The sequence below is a fragment of the Hyalella azteca genome, unplaced genomic scaffold (assembly GCF_000764305.2).
Source record: "Hyalella azteca isolate HAZT.00-mixed unplaced genomic scaffold, Hazt_2.0.2 contig8717, whole genome shotgun sequence".
NCBI classification, from domain to species: Eukaryota; Metazoa; Arthropoda; class Malacostraca; order Amphipoda; family Hyalellidae; genus Hyalella; species Hyalella azteca.
In genome coordinates, this window is record NW_025938802.1 from 116,386 (window position 1) to 134,897 (window position 18,512).

Consider the following 18,512-nt stretch of genomic DNA (forward strand, 5'->3'; position numbering starts at 1 on the left):
TAACTATCCCTTGTTCATAAGTACGGCTTCAATACTGCAGACTTGTTACTGCGGACATCTTATTCATACGACTTATTTACTTTAGTAAGTTCAGTTCAGTATAGCCAAATTTACCAATCTTCTAGTTCTCAGTATTCAATTTTTAACAAAATAATCACACTTTTCAATTATCAAGAGCTGTGGGGCAGGGCTTGAATAATATTGATAATTTATCGAATGTTTCTTCAAATAATTTCTGCAGGGCCAGGGAAACCTAATCAGTGGCCTGAATTCCCTGAAACTCACTGAAAGAATTTAGGCAACACAGTCAAACCTAACAAAATGACGCCACGCATCCATCATCTTATAAGAATTTTAAAGAACAATTTATCCATGAAAAGTTTACCCACCCAATGTGTGCCCTTTAAATAGAAACGTAAATATTGTTCCACTTACAACTTACAAGGCGTGTGACACTCGCTGAAAGGCGGATACGGAGCCAGATTAGACCTTTCCAGAACCTAACCTCAGAAGACCAGCCTAACCAATCTTTACACATACGCATTAATGTTATCAAAAATACGATGAATTTGATCCGTTCAGTAATATTTTAAATATTGACTGGCAGTTTATCGAAAAGTTTGCAACTTGATTTGTTTCGTTTATGCGTTCCGATCCGTTTTTCAGAGAGTGCATTAACCTAATTGTGCTCACCGATAGTTAGGACGCCCTTATTTTAAAAGATCACCTAAACCGTGTTGCGTGTTAAATCTTACTTGTATTAATTCATAGAAATGAGATACTGTCAACGATTATAAGTGGCCGATCGATGTTTTGTCAGGTACGTAATCTCTAACGAAGTCAGATCGATGTTCAGTGGATAGTTGTTGCTCGTTATTTGAAATCCTTTCGGAACTGTAGCACCAACCTACTGGCTTTTTCTCACTGCAATTAAATAGTAACTATCCTTAAAACGACGTTTACACCGTTCTTTGGAACACACGTCACTCATACCCAAACATATCCTGAATAATGGTCAATGTCCCAACTAACTCGGATACGCGTTACTAATCGTGCTTAGGTATCAATCAGTACGACTACAGCTGCTCCCTTATGTTGTTTAAAATAGTCATCTCATCTCTGGATTAAACTCGTAATCGTTCGTGAAGTCAAATATATAATAATAGCAACATAATGTACATGAATACACATCGCTCAGTTTACAGACGTGCAACTTTAATATTCTCTTAGATAAGATCGTCTCAATTGATGTTTTCATCCGTTTAATCTTTAGAAAGTCACCTTCTAAGACCGTTCCATTTCTTAATTGTAAGCTTTGCATTCGTACGTTTCACTTAAATTTTCATTCTTGTATGATTTGCAAATCATATTTTTCAAGAACAAATTAAACACGCAAAAGATTGCCAATACGGCGCTTAATTATCTAAAAAACTAATAATCTATCCCATGAAAATAATAGTGCACCAGTACATTATGTTTCAAGGAATTAGGTGGACAAAATCGTGAAATTTTTCGCACTGTGTGATGACCGCTACTTTTTGCCTTGCGTGCAAATTACTTCATTCTCTAGTCTTTATGTAAATGTTATTTGATAATAACTAGAATTAAAAAACTTATCTAATTTCTACTGAATATTTAATTATTTTGACTGCAAATTGCCACGGCAACTGCCCGAGGGTATACATCTTTGGGCAGTTTCAGGGTCAATTGAATGACTGCTTCCTGAACGATTTCTGAACTATTACATAGACAACTTTGTGGACTGCTTTATTGACTGAACTTTATCGTGTCCAGCTTCATGGACTGGACAGAATCGTGGTCAGCTTCATCGACTAATATCATGGACAGCTTCATTGACAGTATAATATCTTGGACATTTCCATGGGCTGAATAATATGGACAGCTAAACCACTTCCATGGACTGCTCGTGGCTATAACAGTTTTGTGAACTATTTTAGGGACAGGCGAACGGTCAGACCGAAGTTCAGCTCAACATAGAATAGGTATTTATCTTTAGCTGTCTCCCTCTCTCTCCTACTCGTACGACGTTTGTAAATGATTTTGTGTGTGAAATGAAGTTGGTGTTTGTACGTACGTGTGAGTGTTATAGATAGCCGCAGCTCTCATGAAATCTTGCAGAAATCGCAAGTTTATCCATGAAATAGAAGGGCAATTTCTAATAGCTGGTATGTGACGCTCATAACTAGTTTATTATTCAAGGTTCGATGGCAGAATTATTCCAGAAGTTCAATTATCGTAACTTTCAACATGAGTTACCAAAATTTATTCTAATATTTATAAGTTCATTGTCACTGACCTACCTCCCAACGCTTGAAAAAATACTCTTCACTAAAACCCTCTTGGAATTTGTATGCAGGAAGGTCCAAAGTTCCATCGTTAAATTTACTATCTAAATTATCGCTGACTATTGTATTTACGCACGAAACCCTTCGATACTCTATGCATGTTTATCAGGATGTAAATGCACATTGCTTATTTTCTCAATCACATTCGCTATCAGACAAGCATTTATGGAAAGGATAACATTAATGATTATGTTATACATCTTTAATTACTGCGGAATGCTAAGCTCGGTTAGATTCTGATGGTTTTTACCTGCACGAAAAGTTCAACCTGCTCGTTTTGGTTTTCATCGCACAAGAACATCTCAGCTCTTCCTTTGCTACAAATAACTATCATGTTAATGCTTCACCTGAACCTCGTATTTGTTGTTTAGGGAATCAAATACCGCGCAAGTTCTCAGCCAGCGTAGTTCGTCTGTCGTATTTCCATCGCTGCCACGTGAGTGTCGTGACGGTAGCCGTGTGTGCTGTGGTTCTAGATGCCAAGTGTCGCCGTCTTTAGATGCAAATGTGTCTTTAATGTTGTTAGACGCAAAGCTGTGTCGCTGTTGTGCGTAGCAGCGTCTCCATGTTATGTATCAAGCATCTCGTGTAATAGTCTAGTCAAATCTGAAGCGTGTCTCAGACTAAACTTCGCCGCCGTCTAAACATCCGAAAACTCGTTTGGACGAAAGTCGCCAGGTTCGGCAACTCCTGTGAAAACCATGACGGGAGCGCCACTTGAGTTTCTTGTGAGTTAGGAGCGGGGATGGCAAGTTTGAGATAGGCTTGAGGCCTTCATGTTTATTTGTCCTTAGCAAGAAGCGTCCGTGCGTCTTCGCTGTTGTCTCCTTCTTGTGCTTGCGATGAGCAATCAGTGATTAATAAACAAAAATATCTGCTTTCACAATTCTAGCGTTAATACTACAGCAGAGATTAAGGAATGGAATCTATTAATAGTAGTAAGACGTTTCTATGATTGTAAAATACTTCGATGGACGACGACTTAGTGGTTACTCTGCGCTGTATAGACGAGCTCTTCTCTTACCTCTCTTCCTGTCTAGATCTCTTGTCGGATAACTAGAGTTACGTTAGATAGAACTTTTCTGTTGATGATTGCGTCAAATTTGTTGGTAATGATTACTTCCGAGACTTGAGTAAGAATTTATACGTTAAAATCGCAAGATCGCTAGGAATAATTCAAGAAAACTCTAGGGTGCCATTGAATAGGAAAGTATTCAACGTATAGCACGACTTCTATGGAAATAAGAAGGCGAGACGAGATCAAGCTTATGAATATTTAACGCGCTTTTCTTTGCCACAAACGCCGCGTTTTTTGCAGGGTCATCGACAATAACCAATAGCAGCCTTATGTACGGCACGCAAATTACTGTATAAGTTACCCACCTAATACTTATCTAGTCCTGAGGCATTAATTTTAATTTCAATACAATTTTCTCGAAGAGCACAGAAGTGTGAATGGTATACTTAACGGTTAAAAAATCCCGATATTCGCGCAAAATTCGTTTTAGTTTAGGCATGCAGAACATTTTGCGTCCGGTGCCAAGTTTTGCAGGAATGGCGATAACATAAGGGTGAAGGTTCAGCTTGATATAGAATTCCCTAACAAAATGAACTTGCATTTAATAGATTTAAGATACAATGTCTAGTCAGTTTTTTAGACCATATTTATGTTAATATTGAATGAACTTTAACGACATTATCCAAAGTTTTGTTTAGGTCGAGGAATAAGGTTATTCTACTCACTTGAATTAATTATTTTAATTTATTAGTACCGTCTATTATTGGAACGTTTCTCATTACGTTAGTCATTGTTAGTTGTTATAGACCAAGTGAGTGTTGAATCTTACAGGAATGTTTGTTTTTATTTCTGTATGAACTTACGAGCCGTAACGTTACCTTGGACTACTTGTTCATTTTTCTTAAATTGACTTGCATGATAATTATCACGCTCCTGTATTTATTTTTAGTTTTTGAAATTTGATATTAATTCTCTATTACCTGAATTATTATCAGTTACCGTAACGAACTATATATTCGTTTCCATCGTCACGACAGTATTTCTGTTAAAAATTTCCGAATGGATTTTTTAAAATTTACGATGCTAGTCGAAAGTAATTTTTGTGTAAACACGTTGTAACACGAAGAATTGTTAGTTTATCGCGTTTATATGGTAAACAAATGCACTATCTCATGCTTTCAATATTATAATTAATGTTCAATCGTGACAAAAATCTTGCTATCTGTGCATAGCGAGGGTATTCTCATCGTTTAGAATTCGTTTACAAAATTATTTTCACTGAATTGATACCATCGCCTCAGCGATTGATTCAGATTCAGTTTCAATGAACATTATTTAATTATATGATCCTTCTGTGCGTATAAACATTCCGACAATATGAACATTAAGCTAACGTAACGTTCTGCTTCATCACCGCTAATCGTTGGAAATATTCACCTCATAACAAAACAAACTTCGAGATAAAAATGCTGAACTTTATCTTATTTGAAAATAAGATTGGAAATTCACATGAAAAATCATGTTTTTTTGCCGACTAGTTATTCGAAAGAAGACAAATATTTTCTCAGTTCATGAATTAAGTACAATTCTAATGACAGGAAAATTCATTTACTTCTGACGTCAGAAAATTTCGCAAGATGTTTGTTTTATCACGCTGACTTTAGTACCCGCGCTTGCAACCTGCCTTGAGCCTCAACCATCCTCTGAGATGAAAAATCTTTCCTCTTGCTACATTATTTTGGACCGAGTGTGGACTAGAGATCCAAGTATTTGCTGTTTATAATGACCCCGAGCTACTACATTTCACCAATAATATTTCAAACAATTCAGAATTCCAACGGAAAAATGTGTATTGTTCCATGTCTTGACACGCTAACATGCAAGCTCATTTCCGGCGCACTCGACGTAAGTGTTTCGCTGTTTTGCAATTGCAGTTTTGGGGGTTTGAAATCTTCCATGTTGTATTGTTACCTTAAGACGATATTTATGAAGTATTTCCAAGATATGCGTTCCATTTAAGAATCTTTGTACCTTACCAAGTGTGAATGTTGTCGTTGCTGACGGGATCCGATAGAGTCGTTTTGTTCGGTGACTTGACACGAGGGCTGAGGAAGCTTCAGACGGTTATGGAGATACTCGACTCGTTCGTTGTGACATGACCTCACGTAACGGCAACCACCTTAGCTCAAACATTTCGTGTTATAACTTTATAGATTCTCTTTCTATTTATTACTATAACATTTTACTTGTTTGTTTCTGTGATATAATTTACATTAAAAATTTCAAAAGTAACTGCAGGGTATACCTTTCCTGTCTTGGCAAGAATCCGTACTTACATGAAGAATTTTGCTCCAACGGAATTCACATGTTTAAATAATTGATTTTATATCTGGCTTTTTAAATAGTTAATTTGTGAATTAGTTTGAATTTCCGTATCTTTTGAATTCGCCGTCACAGAAATACAGTGGGGGGAAATAAATATTCGTACACTTGAAAAATCGTATTTTAATGTATGTAAGTACACAAACTTAACAGGAAAAGTGATTTAAATTATGTATAGAGACGCATAGTATTCAAAAATACTATCAAAAGAAATTAAATCTCAATGCAACAAAAAAAATTGTTTTTTGTTGCATTGAGATTTAATTTCTTTTGATAGTATTTTTGAATACTATGCGTCTCTATACATAATTTAAATCACTTTTCCTGTTAAGTTTGTGTACTTACATACATTAAAATACGATTTTTCAAGTGTACGAATATTTATTTCCCCCCACTGTATTATAAATTCATGCAACAACCCTAGAAAACTTCGCCTTTGATAATGTTTCTATGATGTAGCGAGTGCGACACTCTACGTAGGAGGAGTTAACAAGCTTTTCGAGCAAAGTCGTCAGAAGCTGTAGGGGCATCGTAATATTTTCTGCCTAAGCCCCTAGTTGAGTGCTCGTAAAAATTCATCATGAAGTTCTCGGCTACAATAAGTTAAATATTCGTTCCAAATAAATCCCAGATATTAGCACTCATATCTCCGAAATTGTACTTTCAAGGTCCAAAAAAAGTTTTAAAACAAAGTAAAATACATTTATTTGTCCTACAGAAGAACCTAAGTAACCTTAATGCACAGCGTCACAATCACTCAGGTACGTGATTACGAACTTTAGCCTACATATATTTAGTCAATACGAAGTAATTGATAACAAGGAGCAACTTCTGTACAACATGTAACTAATAACAAAGGCGATACGTATTATCAAACTTGTAGGATAGAATTTCACAGGGCATTAATAACGGTGCACGAAAAGATGCCCAGTTCTAATATTAACATAGCAATATAAATTACGGTGCACGAAAAGATGTCGTGTTCTAATATTAACATAGCGATACAAAGGCCTTCAACAGCCTCAATCTTTGTACCTAATACAAAGGAAAAATGCACCGCTAAGGCACAGCTTTCGCCTCATGCGACCGCTGATGGAAGGCAAAGCTGACGCCGGCGGTGGGCCAAGCGAGCTTGAGGATGACGTCAGGCAGCGGTCGCGGTTCAGTGCTGTGCTGCCAGTTGGAGAGGTCAGACGTGCAGTCCGCGGTTTCCGGTGGCGGTCGAACCTGAATCCCATTTACGCATCGCCGGCATTGGAACCTGAAATTACATCTCACCTTCATACCATTACGAGTTTAGGTGCAGTTGAGTTCTAAGTGAGTTGAAGTTCTAGCACTTGTGGTGATTGGGTAGGAAATCACGTATGCTTTTCTATCACGTATCTATTCTATCATAAGATAATCGTTTTACACTCATTCGGATGCCATGATATCTCGAAGCAATAAACTTACTTGGGAGAGCTGCTGCTACGCATGAAATAGTCTGACTTAACGTGCGTGTCTAAAGGTTGTCTCACTTGTGCGTATCACTACAAGAATTAGTCTCACTTGTGCGTGTCACCACAAGAATTAGTCTCACTTGCACGTGTCACCAAAAGAACTAGTCTCACTTATCGTGCGTGTCGCTGGCAGTGTCGGGGCGCAGCGTGAACAGCTCCCGCAGTTGGGCGACGCTGAAGTGTCGGTGGACGTCCTCTTCGCAGTCCACTACGCAGGAGCTCAGCGCCTTCTTGTGTGCCTGCCGCTGCAGGATTTTCTCCTCAATGCTCCCAGTCTGATGAAATTTTTTGTTTATTTTACTTTTCATTTTTTGAGGTCACATCCTTCACCATAGTAATTAGATAACTATAAATATTTTAGTTTAGTTGCTGCCTTCTATGCAAGCACTATACAACTTTGGGTCGGAAAATTGTTAGGTTTTATTTAAAGAAAGCACCATATTTTTTCATCTTCTCCTATTTACTTAATTATTTACGCTTGGAATAGAGACAGTAACATAATACAGAATAGGAATCAGCTAAATTCAATAAAATAGCAAAATAAAACAAGACATGCTTAGAAAATTAACAAAGCACCGGCCTCTAATTCAGTATAACTGAGGTGTAACTACTGACAGCCACGAGCCTGTAGATGTAGCAGGTCTTGGTCTGGCCATCACGCCACACCCTCGCCATGGCCTGGTCGTCGTTCGCAGGGTTCCAGTCAGGGTCGAACATGACCAGCCTGTTCGCCCCGATCAGGTTCAGTCCGCAGCCGCCTGCTTTGCTGCTCAACAGGAACAAGAAGTCCGAGCTGTCCGGGCTGTTGAACTTCTCCACCATCTAAAACGAGGAATGGACAAAAAAATCACAGGATAGCGAAGGCTTTGCACCCAAAAACGTATACTTTTTAAGAGCAGTAGTCTATGTTGACTGGATAGACGCAAATAGACTGAATACAGGATTATTTAGAATAAAAGAGTTGGAGATGGCACTGAATGCGAATAAATTGTTAGCCTCCACAATAGAGATGAAAATGAACCTGAGGTGACACTACACTGCGTAAGCGCGGCTTGTCAATGAGAGCGCACCTTAGCTCTCTTCTTGATGGTCATGGAGCCGTCGAGCCTGACGCAATTGTAGCCTCTGTGTCGTGCGAGGCGCTGGAACAAGTCGAGCGTCTGCGTGTAGTTGCTGATAAGCACGACCTTGTCTGCAGTGCGATGCCGGATGTGAGCCAGTAGAGTGTCCAGCAGGGATATTTTCCCAGACAATGAGACGTCCACGGCACCTCTGAGCCAAATGAACGATGATTTCACATGGATAAAAACTTCATCACATTGAAGAACTATAAATTAAAGAACTTCATCGATTTAGTTATCGACTAACATATTAATAATATATTTATAATTAATCAGCATACAATGAAATTCAGAAACAAACTTGGTGTCGTGGTTTGAAGGATAAAACTTGGCCAATTGTTCGTATCCATCTTCGCGCGCCGCTACTTTATCCCAAAGCAAGTCTGGGTGATTGCAGAGCTTCTTGAGGCTGTTGATGGCTGTGAGGGCACTACCGCTACCCTTGCTTCCTTCAATGCCTGTAACGTTACATACAACGTTATAAACATACGAACTTTTTGTTATTCACGACCAGGAGCATAATAAAGGAAACAATCCACAGCCGACATTAGCAATCAAAGTTTTGAAATGAGTTTTGTAGGCCCTTGAACTCCTTGAATGCTAATAAAATTTCTGTAGTGATACGTTTAGTTCAGATGCATGGAAAGATGTAAGAATTTTAGAATTTTATTACCCATGCTCGTCAATTATTAGAATAACAGCAACCAAAAAAGTATGCATCATTATTTATTGACCTTGTAACTGTCTCCTGACGTGAGTGGACTGCACGAATGCGTTGTATAGCGATTGCTGCATCTGCGTGAGAGGGCAACACACGACAAACTCGTACTTAGGTGGTGGCAACATCATGATCTGGAGCTGTTTCTCCGCAAAAGGTGTTGGTAACATATCACTTATAGATGGTAGGATGAATGCTGCAAACTACCACAGCTGTCTCTTATACACATCTAGATGTGTATAAGAGACAGGTGGTATAGCGATTGCTGCATCTGCGTGAGAGGGCAACACACGACAAACTCGTACTTCACAGGCAGATACTTGGACAGCAGCTCGTTGGTTCGTCGGATCAAACATCTGTATAAAAAAATCGTACTTCAAAAAAGTTCGCAATTAGTAGGGACAAATCAGGCTAAATATCTATAATATCCAGCAGTGCATAGCAATAACCTCGCACACCCTTTACGATAAGTAAACTCAAGACTTACTTTTTAGTTTAATGATCACAATTAATGGCGTTCTAGATCTTGGAAGGAATATTAAATTTGGTACCTATCGCAAACCTATAACCAGAAACATTACGGGCATCTGGAGCTTAAAGAATCGTATAGAGATGTATTTATTTTTTTTGCTCCCAGATATTTCACAAGTAGTACGTATGTAATAAGCTGCTCAGGGCGCACCTGTTGACGATGGTAGTGAGCTCCTCAAGACGCTCCTTGCCCAGCTGATGTTCAGCGTCAGACGCGTCTGCATCGCGGCTCCGTAAGATGGGATTCTCGAATCTCTTCCTGAACTCTTGTGCTGTACCTAAAATACCTGCGTTCGGGAACATTGACACTTTAATCACCATATTAAGATTATTAAATCTTCACTTTAAATACTACATTTGTTTTAATATTTAAGGCAGTTTTGGTGGCACTCAAATTTTGTCCAATTGAAACTACGGAACGCCTATCAATATCAGCGTAGTAGTAGATACTACTGAAATACCCTGGTACCTGCATTGACAAAGTGCACCAAGGAGAAGTACTCGAGGAGGTCATTCTGTATGGGCGTGCCTGACAGCAGTACTCGGCGGACGGTTTTTAGCGCCATCAGTGCCTGGTATGTGAGGTTGTCACTATTCTTGAGCCGGTGCCCCTGCAGTTACAATGTAGTGATTAATTACCCATACATTCTTTACTCAATAAATGTGTAATGTAATTTAATTTAATATGGAATTGTTTACCCAACATAGAGATGGTTTCCAAATAATTTTTGATATAAAAATGATACCATTGCAAGACATATAATTAGCGAAATACTTCTTCGCTATTGGCATGAAATGCTATATTTCAAATTAACACGCCAATAAAATGTTCAGCATTTTTTCGTATTAACGCATTATATGCATTGCAGTTATTCCCTGCATTAACAACAGAACCTCATCACAAAGAATGAGTCCGAGGTCGTGGTTATTGAGGACGTGAGCGTGCAGCCTGAAGGTCTCGTAGCTGATGATGAGTACGGCGTTGACGGGACGCCGTCCGTAGGTCTCGGCAAAACCGCGCAGGTTGCGGTCGATGTCTTCTTTGGACCCGGAGTCGATAGGAAGGCAACTCAGACGACCTTTCAGCCATTTGTTGATCTCGTTATGCCAGTTCTACTCTCGACAAAATACAGCAAATGGGAAATGTTTAAGGTTTACGTTTTTTCTAACTAAATTCTAATTGCAACTAAGAAAACGTTTAAAACAGAGTGGGAATGAAGTTTTTCATCGACCCTATTGCGAAAAAAATGCGTGAAAAACGTGTATACCTGCAACTCAGGATGATACAAGAGAGCAAATTCGGTTTCATAAGAACATAATAATTTTCATAGTTCGCATTCTCACCTTAACTAGAGATGACGGACACACGACCATTGCTTTCTGTATTGTAGGAGTGGCATCAGGACCTTGCTTGAGCAGCGTCCACAGCAGCGTGATGCACTGCAGCGTTTTACCCAAGCCCATCTCGTCGGCCATGATGCAACCCCAACTGCCGGGGATGCGCTTACCCGTCACGCAGTCGTACATGAAAGCCACGCCCTGCATCGCCAACGGTGTCATGAAGGTACTAAGCTCTTACACGTTTCCCAAGATCAAAATCACGTAAAACTTCATTACAATTATCATAAGTAGTAGTAGTCGTAGGGGGGAGATTTCTAGCGCTTCACATCAACTTCGTCTAACAATTATCATAAGCCCTAAACATTAATCAGAAGCACATCAACACCAACTGCATGATACAAAGATAACCTCATCTTCTAGTATGACCGTTCGAATCATCGGTTGTTTAAAAGAATTTTAGTAACAGAAATAAATTTTAACTTGGAAATAAATAGTAGCAATTAAAAAATCACACAGATTGAGCACACTTTCCCCGCCTGTACAGAAAATGAATAACATAGAACATTTTTTGACATAAATGCTGAACAAACTACCACTATTAACAGAAAGATTTATGAACGACATGACTGGAGCTGACCTCTCGTTGATGAGGACGTAAAATGTCTCCCAGCATAGGGTCTACCACAACATGCACCTGCTGCTTTGATCTGCAGAGTAAAATTATTTTGATAAAAAATATAAAGATTATATTCTTGTATGATACAATGAAGCAAAATGTTCAGCAAAAAAAATCAGTTTTCTAAATTTCTCAACAATAGATCAGATATCTTAATGGAGTAAGAACTGAGGACTAAAAAACTTGCCCATCAGAAGTTAACTTCTGATGCTGAGACATCTGAGGTGGATTGAACAGAACCAGAGCTCCTGGAGCGTCAGGGTCGTGCAATGGCCGCCTCACACCTGAGCGCCGCAGACCAAGGCTACGTTGGTAGCCACTGCCACTGTAGTTGGAGAGCGGAACTTTGAATGGTCTAGCTAGAAGTTCCCGGATCAAAGCTTCCTGGGGGTGAAAATTAATAGCAATATATCATGAGATTCAAACTAAATCCAGGAATCATCTGTAAATAACCATATCATAATTATTAATGATAATACTGGCCCACAAGGTTGGCAGGAGAAAATGAGAGAAAATATTACTGTTTATATTTATCAAATAAATACATTGAAATAAAAAAAATGAGTTGAATTAGTCAAGAAAATTTGAGTGACCTCAAGAGTTTTAATTAATTTCAGAATATAATTTATGAATATTGCTCTTGACTTGGAAACTGAAAATCTTGCATCCCAATTAATTCCATCATTCATTTTCTTACAAGCACATTGTTCAGGCTTATTTTATAGAGGCATAACTTAACACTAAGTGCGGCTACTATGTTGTGATCAGGGCGTATTTCATACCAGTGGTACAACCCACGGGGGGGGGGGGTCCTGTGGCACTTGACATGTTAATATAAAACATAGAAAACTAAAATATAGAATCTAAAAATTGATTTGGAATTCTGAAAAGTATTTCTCACGTGAGCAGAGATGGAGGAGTTACTGCGCTCAATATTGGCAGATGATGGTGGTGGCAAATCCTTCAGAGGAGCACGAAATGGAGAAATGGCAATTCCTGGTTTGAAATCTTCATTCTTGTCAACCAGGGCTCTCTTGAGAGATCTCTTACCCTGTTGTAGTGGAGGAGACTCATCATTTGGTCGTTTTTGGAGCTGACTGGGAGCCAGACTTCGTCTCTGCAGTAAGGAAGCATTAGTTAAATTTTATACCATTAACAAGACAATGAAATACCAATATAGCATACCACACACCAACTGCTCTTGAATTAAATTGTTAGATAAACATTTGCAAAGGAAGTTTACAAAATATTTAGTTGCATTTCAAAAAATTGCAAGGGAAGCTACCAATACATCAAATAGGAATTTCTCAATTAATTTATTTATAGGCAGAGGCATTTCATTGAATGCTATCAAGCTTGAAAGTTCCAACTAGAGTATCTATAGAATAGTGCCACCTAGCCAGAAATCCAGAATGCTTAGTCAGTATGGTTTGACCCTTTAATAATATACAAGTTTAAACTACCCATTCCCAATTGATCAATTTACCTGAACTAGTAAGTAGTAATGGCTGTAGCCTGTAGCCTCTGATAATTTGCAACCATATGAGTAATAATATTATGAGAAACTTCTGCAACTGCAAGTAGACTAGTACGGTACTGAAATTATTTCAATTACAATTATGTCATACCAAAACCAGAATACCTATAACAGAGTAAAAGTACTGTGATTTAGTCTTTGAAGTTGCAGTACCTAGGTACTAAATTTGAGGCCATCAGCCAAAATGCCAAGGCTCTGAAGTGTCAGAAGACTGAGAAGAGAGCTCCAAACTTTTGCAAGTGAGGCTCTAACACTCTATAGCCTAGTCTATTATAGCCTCTATATCTATATGTTAAATATTGAAATGGTTGTAATAGGTATAGTCAAATGGGGTAAGACAGGACCAAAATCACTAACAAGCCTGTAGCATCTATACCATGAATAACTAAAAAACCCTAAACCTATCACAAGGTGTAGTTATGCAATGGGCTTCTAAGCTACAACTCAGACGTTTTGCATCTAACATAGTTTTCTGTACAGATTTAAAAAAGTGAGCCGGTCCCATCTTACCCCATTGGGGTAAGATGGGACCAGGCTGGGGTAAGAAAGGACCAACTGGTAATTCTTATGTTACAAGGTTTATAATAAAAGTACAAATCTGATATTCAATGTTATCCATCTAGAACCACATTATTTGATTAAACAACCACTTGTTACTGTTTTATGTTGCGGGAAGTCAACTCTAATATCAGTCGCATTGAAGTTTTTGTCACGAGAAAACTTTGTTAAGCATAGTAATAGTGGGTTGGCTTTGGTTCATTGTAGAGCACTGCTAAATGCTTCATGTATATTCCATTAGTGTCATTGTCTGAAAAATGTATCAAATTGGTAATAAAAATAAAGTGTCAGATGTCAGTAATAAAAAGTATCAGATGTCATGTGTTTTCCTGCTAACTGCATTTGTGGTGCACTTCTTCAAACATAGCTCATGCCCTGTCACAGAGTTTTGTTCATAATTATTTTTCATGTTTCACACAGTGATTTTTCCCCCACCTAATCTTACACATAGTTCTGCAGCCAGTTCACTAATGGGAATAGACATCCCTATTTTCTATATCCCTTTGATGCAATTTAAAATAGTGCACTAAATTTCTCTAATTAAAAAAGCTAACAAGTTATAATGAAGTTTGAGCAAAAGATAGAAATTTTGACCAAAATACTCCATGTACTACACAATAATATATTCATTTAAAAACTATTTTTGATAAACTGTAGGGTAATAGAGGACCATTTGTGGGGTAAGACAGGACCACTTGTGTGGTAAAACAGGATCATTTAGTGGTCCCGTCTTACCCCATGTCCGGTCCTTTTTTACCCCATTTTGGAATGCATGTCAGGCAGTGATGGTAGCAAGTTGAAATGCCTAGTATGTCTAAAAAGTTGCCTATTACTTGAGGTTACCTGCCTACATCCACAAACCTGGCCAAAAAATTTTTTGTCATTAGACAGAGCTTATTTCCCAAACAGGGTTAACTATTTTGTGACCCTTCTTTACATAGGTTTTCTTTGAAAATTAGCCAGAAATTCATTATTTGCAGAAGAGGGTTGAAACAAACACTGAAATGACAGGCAATGACTGCTCTAACATATTCTTTTGTCAAATTGAATTCAGTGCAATTAGAATGCACGCCATGGGCTGGTCCTTTCTTACCCCATGAAGGCTGCGATCCTGTCTTACCCCATTTGACTGTATATCTGTTCAAGTTTTCCATCAAGCTATCTGAATCTTAAATAAAGCAAGCTATCAAGCCATGAGATTTCAAATTCATTGAAAATGTTACTTCAGAGTTTAGAACCATAAGGTTGCTGGTTGAATAGGTATTTCAGAATCATGTTGAAAAATTCTAATCTTGGTTTAGAGCCACTACACAGACTTTGGTAACTGTGTTACCAAGACAGGCTGCAGCCCTGCAGGGCCGCAGGCTGCGTAGGCATTATATACAGGCAAAATAATACAGCCTTACACTTACAGGCCCAAACTCAGTTTGGCCCAAAGTCAAAGTGTAGTGTCAGTATTTTTAAGGATTTTCACCACAACTGCTTAAACCTTCAAAATTTCCTGACTTGAATTAATGTTAATTGTAAAGAGATATCTTACAAGAAATATGCCTGTAAGACCTTCTAAAGACATAAATTTGTATTCCTATGTTTGGTAAAAGTTCTTTAAATCTTTACCCAATCTCTGCAGTCTGCACCCTCCATAGGCTCCATTTGAACTTTGAAGTACCTACAAAAATAAAGTTCTATACACTATACAGTATACAACAAACAAATACAAAGTTCAAGTTTCAAATACTGCCATTAAATATCTGGGGAAAAAATTCATTTTATTTTGAGTATTTACCATTTCAAAGAAGTATCAGCCAAATTCTTGCAGACTCAATCTTTTTGCAATACCATATCATCGCATATGCATATTGGCAGTCTAGGCTGGAGTCTGGATAGTGGCTTCTACTGGGCTAGTACTGGCCCACTGGGCACTGGCTTCTGCCCTTCTGGCTAGAAGTTAGAACGGCAGACGGGCAGAGCCTACACCTGACAAGCGCATTCGATTCATATACTGAGAACGTAAAATCAAAATGCTTAGTACTTTTGAAATGAATACACTTGCACTCAATAACTTCAGCGCTAAGGTAACGATGCTGCGACACTTGCTGAGTTTCTGCAAGTGGCAGGTGTCAGTAAATCAAATGTAAACATTCTAATTCTGGCTTTCAAAAATTGCGCGTTGAACGAACAGCTGATGTAGTACCGGACTACCGGTACGCGATTTTCACAAATTTGATAGAATTTTTTTTTTGCATCTAAACAACTTGGATTCATTTATTATATTCCGTGGTAGTTCATCGAAGTTGGTAATATCTATGCGAATCGTAAGCAAACATAACTACCTTTACCAGCAAAGCATGTTTAGTACGCACTGACATAAATTTGATAAAATCTTAAATGGATTGATGAGTAGGGTCCATTCAAGTACTTTCAGACCTCGTGAATGACATCTCACTCATGTTGATAAGTTATCCATCACATTTTTTTACGTTAAATTTTTAATTGTTTTAAGGTAAGTATCGTCGTGTGGTCACCGAAACTTGAAAAGGACAAAAATTTAATAGAGAGTGTTCAAAGACGTGCAACAAGGAAAATTCTGGGCTTGAAAGGCAAGTCCTATGAGGAAAGATTAAAGTTTATGAAGATTCCGAGCCTCAGTTATCGACGTCTGCGTGGGGAACTCATTGAAGCATACAAGTATACTCATGGCTTATACAAGGTCCCAGAAGGATTACTAGAATTTGAAACAAGAACCAACATCAGGGGCCACGGCTATAAACTAAAAAACTGCGTTGTAACATATCCATGCGACAACATTTCTTCTCGCTTCGAGCCACCGACATGTGGAACAGCCTCCCTGATAGCATCGTTGACGCTCCGAGTATGAACGCCTTCAAGAACAGACTAGAGGAAGTTATGCAGGAGCATATGGTCAGTCTTAAAATGCCTAGCAAATTACGGATCAGGCAAAAAGTCCAGCAGCTATCTCAATCAATCGTCAGTTATGGAAAGATCGGGTTCCAAAGGCCGGATCCCTTGTGAATCAAGTCACGAAAAATTCAAGAATCGGCAACAGGCCAAGGGCCTATTTCTTCAGGGCCGACACTTTTATTTTATTCTATCAGAAATCAATTTTGCAAGACAGAGGTTGTCGAACAGAAACCAACAGTGAGGTTCGGAGAAGTGTCGATTCGGTCCACGAAAGATTCGTCGGCCAAGCTTAGAAAATGATTCGCGAGGTAACTGGTTATGTGCTCCATAATGTATCGGGCATTACTGGTCGTCACCTAGTATTGTTTGAAGAGCGCTGCGAAGTGGGAGAGTGCGAAGAACTCTCTTGATAGCGTCTTCACGCTGCGAAGTGAAGAGCGCTATCAAGGTATTCGGTATTTATTCGATTGTAAAACCGTTAACAATGAATGAAATAGTTTACTTAGGAAATGATCATTCAAACTGCTGCTCTTTAATGGCATAGCAGATAGCTATTGAGCTGAGTAGCATAAAAAAATCAGTGCGATTTCTTCTACTATTTTTTTTGTCGCATTTCAATACGAATTCCGGATCATTCACTTATGATCTGCTCCGGCAAACAGTCAGCGAGAGCACCGCAATAGCATTTACGAATTACGGCAGTCGGCACTTTGGCAGTCACAGTGGAGACTTCGTAGTGTGTGGTGGTCAGTAAAGCTGGTAGTGCCGTGCTGCTTTAAACTACGACCTGACTGTCAAGTTTCCTGAAAATGTTTACTCGGCCAGTTATTTGCCCCGTCAAAGCTGATGGTCTTCGAAATTTGATCAGAAATAGTGTGCCGCAATTGAACTTCTCACCTGGAGGATAATGTAAGTCCATCTTGTAACTATTAAATATTTCGATTCGATGCGCATGCATTTTATTTTTAGAGGGTACGTCAATTTTTTATTATGAGAATCGTAAAGTTACCGTGGATTCTTGAAATCATGTCGAGTCGTTTTATGAAAATAAATTTTTCTTGTAAGTAACTTGCTTTTTGTTGCACCGCACGTTCGTTAGGTACTAACCGATCATTTGCCGGGTAACATTTTGCGTGATAGCCTTCTGACCACCGTAATGAACAGTCTATCTCTTCCATGATTGTATGCATGTTATTACTCTGACACATGCGCAGCCTGTGCCTGCGTATATCTCGGGCGTATGATTCATTTTTGGAAGTGAATAAAAAAAGGTGCGATTAGATTGCCTTTAAATTCGTCCATTTGGGATTTTGGGCTTTGACATGTTTGCTCGTTGGTTGAATGCCTGTGCATCGATCACTGATCGTTCCCTTGATGAAATACATGAATGAAGCTGCCACGCCTTCTATAACTTGCGTTCACATTATTTACACACGTCCTTGACGCAGAAAATATGTGTTTAGCTACTTACTTTTCAGTGGGATTCGTTTCATTTATAATGAATTAAATTGGGCAACAGCACTTTCGTCAGTCGGTCTGCCGGAGAATTTATTATATTTCAGTAAATGTTCTTTTACGCCTTGGGGGTTAAGAAACATGGTAGGCCCTATAGTTGCACATTCGGGAAAATTTGACCCATGATTTCGCAATGCTACTGTTTCTGGACTGTGGAATGATATTCTTCACTGGACTGTGAGTTTGATCGGATTGGGGAATGAATCGCAATTTTCCTTAGGTTCCGAAGTTTCTCACTCTCCAGTCATTTTTATCGGATTTACGGATTGTCTCCGTCCATCTTGACGAATGTTATAAGCACAATAAAGAGTAAAGCTTGTTTCGTCAG

General features: G+C 38.7%; 1 protein-coding gene across 1 annotated transcript; it reads right to left on the reverse strand.

The window, feature by feature from the left end:
• Positions 1–6,455: 6,455 nt before the first annotated feature.
• LOC108672005 (DNA repair and recombination protein RAD54-like) lies at positions 6,456–15,601 on the reverse strand. Its single transcript, XM_018159621.2, has 15 exons — positions 15,534–15,601; positions 12,554–12,769; positions 11,840–12,036; positions 11,614–11,683; positions 10,980–11,174; positions 10,530–10,748; positions 10,105–10,246; positions 9,787–9,922; positions 9,376–9,460; positions 9,121–9,181; positions 8,688–8,844; positions 8,336–8,537; positions 7,881–8,087; positions 7,377–7,540; positions 6,456–7,027 (listed from the first exon to the last, which is right to left on the reverse strand). The coding sequence occupies exons 1-15, from the start codon at positions 15,534–15,536 to the stop codon at positions 6,826–6,828; spliced, it is 2,256 nt and encodes a 751-aa protein (XP_018015110.1). The 5' UTR covers positions 15,537–15,601; the 3' UTR covers positions 6,456–6,825.
• Between the last annotated feature and the right edge of the window lie 2,911 nt (positions 15,602–18,512).